This window comes from Vigna radiata, chromosome 8 (assembly GCF_000741045.1).
Source record: "Vigna radiata var. radiata cultivar VC1973A chromosome 8, Vradiata_ver6, whole genome shotgun sequence".
Lineage (NCBI taxonomy): Eukaryota > Viridiplantae > Streptophyta > Magnoliopsida > Fabales > Fabaceae > Vigna > Vigna radiata.
In genome coordinates, this window is record NC_028358.1 from 42,650,565 (window position 1) to 42,653,188 (window position 2,624).

A 2,624-nucleotide genomic window follows, 5' to 3' on the forward strand; every position below is an offset into this window, starting at 1 on the left:
TCCTCCAAGTTCTATACTATAAGCAGAACCAAAATTGTAGCCATTAAAGAAAGACAACACAGCTAAGAAGAAGCTAAAAACAGTCTCCAAGAAACTATATATATGCAGAGATGAAGCAGTGAAGCATATGAACTTGCAAGGTAGCTCTGATCTTCTACTGAAAATGGTTTACATGATTAAACATGCATTAGGGTTGTCATCACTGAAGAGAGAGGTGAGTTTCTCATCGTTTGGGTTGGGAAGTGCTTGTTCAGTGTTTTTCACATACCCAGATGGTGCTTTCCTGTCATATGCTTGTGCCACGTAGGGATATGCCACCAAGTTGTACTGAATATAAGGCCAAAACTCAGCTATTTTTCCTGTTCCTTGTACTTTCTTTAGGACCTTGTTTCTATCCACGTAACCTGTTACTGTTACCTTGCTTTGTTTTCTATTCACTTCGACCTCTTTCACACCTGGATTCAAGCTTTCAATTTAGTTCAACCTTCATTGTTTTCTCCACTTACCAACAACATTTGAATAAACCATGATACAGGACAAAATTTAGATATGTACTACTGTTGAATGTTCTTTCTTCCATCTCATTTACATGATAAAGATTTGCGGTAAATATTAGTATTGTTTATTCAGATAAAACTGTAATGAACTTAAAAAAGTACTTTATGAGATAGTGCATATACTGATTTACCACGACAGAAGGTGAAAATAGTAAGAATAGTAAGGTATTGCTTGAAAAATTTTAAACTGAGAGTGATTGATTATAAAGAAGAAAGATACCAACCTGACATGTTGGAAACAGAATTGCGAACTCTTCTTTCACAGCCATCACAGTCCATTTTCACTTTGATTTCAACAGTCTGCAAGACAAAAGGGTTGAAAAGGAAAATAAAATCAGAATTTGCTTGAGACTACAACCACCATGAAACACATACACAAACATGGTTTAGGAGGTCATGAAAACCTGCATTGGTTTGCGTTTCNTTTTTGGGGTGGAAACTGAGAAGTAGTCAGAAAGGAAATCAAGAGCACCCATTTTCTTGTTTTCTTTAGCACATAAAATGAATAGAGAACTAAAAAGAGAAGTTTGAACAGGACAGAGGAGAAGACAGAACAGTGTATTTGACACGGAGAGAAAGAGATATGAAGTGAAAGCAAATTAAAGAGTGAGGGAGGGAANAGGCTTTATTTATAACAATATTTTGGGATACCAAATTGTGCATTTAAAAGGGTCTGTCCTTAATATATGCATTACTTGTGGNAAAGTTGAATGTATAAAATAAAGTTAGATAAGGACATTTGTCTNTAATTATGTTTTGTCTTCATAAATATGTGACCAAATAGCCACTTGACTTGATGGTGAATAGACAAAATTATTGAATGCAGACAGTAAGTTATTTGATAATGACAGGGCTAAAATATTTATCATGAAGCCTCACTCTAGCTGCTATCTTTTGCTCAAACAAACACANATTTATTTGGAATGATACTTATTTATTTGCTGGAGTGATGTTTATTTATTTATTATTTATTTAATTATAATTTGTTGTTGGAGTGAAATTACGAAGGATTTAGTTTGAGTATATTAGAATTTTTAACGAGATGGTAGACAACGATGAATGACCAGTATTAGGTGGAGAGTGAGAACGTCTGTTGTACTTAGATATATGCGTTGGAACGAGCAAGTTTTAAATGTACCTGAGGATGTAGTTGATGAGCACAAGAGTGAAAGATAGGTCCACTTTTTGTACCTAGTAAAGCCTGAGACTATCGATCGATCGAGATAGCAACTTCCTTTGGCCTTGTGTGCGAAAAGGGAGCGCTCGGGTATTGAGCCCTCCTTGTGTGGGGGTGATGGTGTTTGCCTTGTCCTTGAGTGGCAGGAAACATGTTCCTTAGCCAGGTAGGCGGGACTACTTGGGCAGACTTGTAGGAGGGGCTACAGGGGACTTGTGGGGAGGCCACAAGTTTGAGGTAGGGTACATAAATGTGACTGATTCTTTTCACTATGGAGTTATGGTATTGTGGAGGCTCATGACGTGATTCATGATGAATGATTCTTGATGAGGTTAGTTGTGATGGAGGTACGTGTAATTTTGATTCAGGATGACGATGTGATGGGAATTGATGACGTGGAGGGTATAGTCACATTATAGTTAACAAGGATGTTGATTATGTTCATGATATAGAAACAATTATGCGAGTATGGGTAACATTGTATATGAATGGTATTATTATCAAGTTATGCTTACTTATCTTGTACATACTTTATTGTTATTGGATTGTGTTATGGTAGCTTACCCATATTTGTTTATGTGGTGGTTGTGTGTGTGTCTTGCGATGATCGTATGACCTTAGTTATACGGGAGCAGGGGGTGTAATAGATACTCCAGATGCATGATAGCGACGTGAGTGTAGGGGACAACCTTGATTTATTTACAGCTTTGAGTTATGAATTTCAGAAATAATGTAATTGGATTAATTTTTATTTCTTGGTTATTTTATTATTTTTGGAATTTTGTAAGTGGATTATATTTCCTTGGTGAAGGTAGAACTTTAATTGAATTCCGCAAGATTTGAATGTCAAAATTTTTAATTAGCACTATTTTTCGTGTTAAGAGGATTTT

At 35.9% G+C, this 2,624-nt stretch overlaps 1 protein-coding gene across 1 annotated transcript; it reads right to left on the reverse strand.

Annotated features, from left to right (window-relative positions):
* Positions 1-1,326, reverse strand: LOC106771363 (heavy metal-associated isoprenylated plant protein 20). The gene is made up of 3 exons (XM_014657332.2): positions 962-1,326; positions 782-857; positions 1-455 (listed from the first exon to the last, which is right to left on the reverse strand). Exons 1-3 carry the CDS (start codon positions 1,031-1,033, stop codon positions 169-171), a joined length of 435 nt encoding a protein of 144 aa, XP_014512818.1. The 5' UTR covers positions 1,034-1,326; the 3' UTR covers positions 1-168.
* Between the last annotated feature and the right edge of the window lie 1,298 nt (positions 1,327-2,624).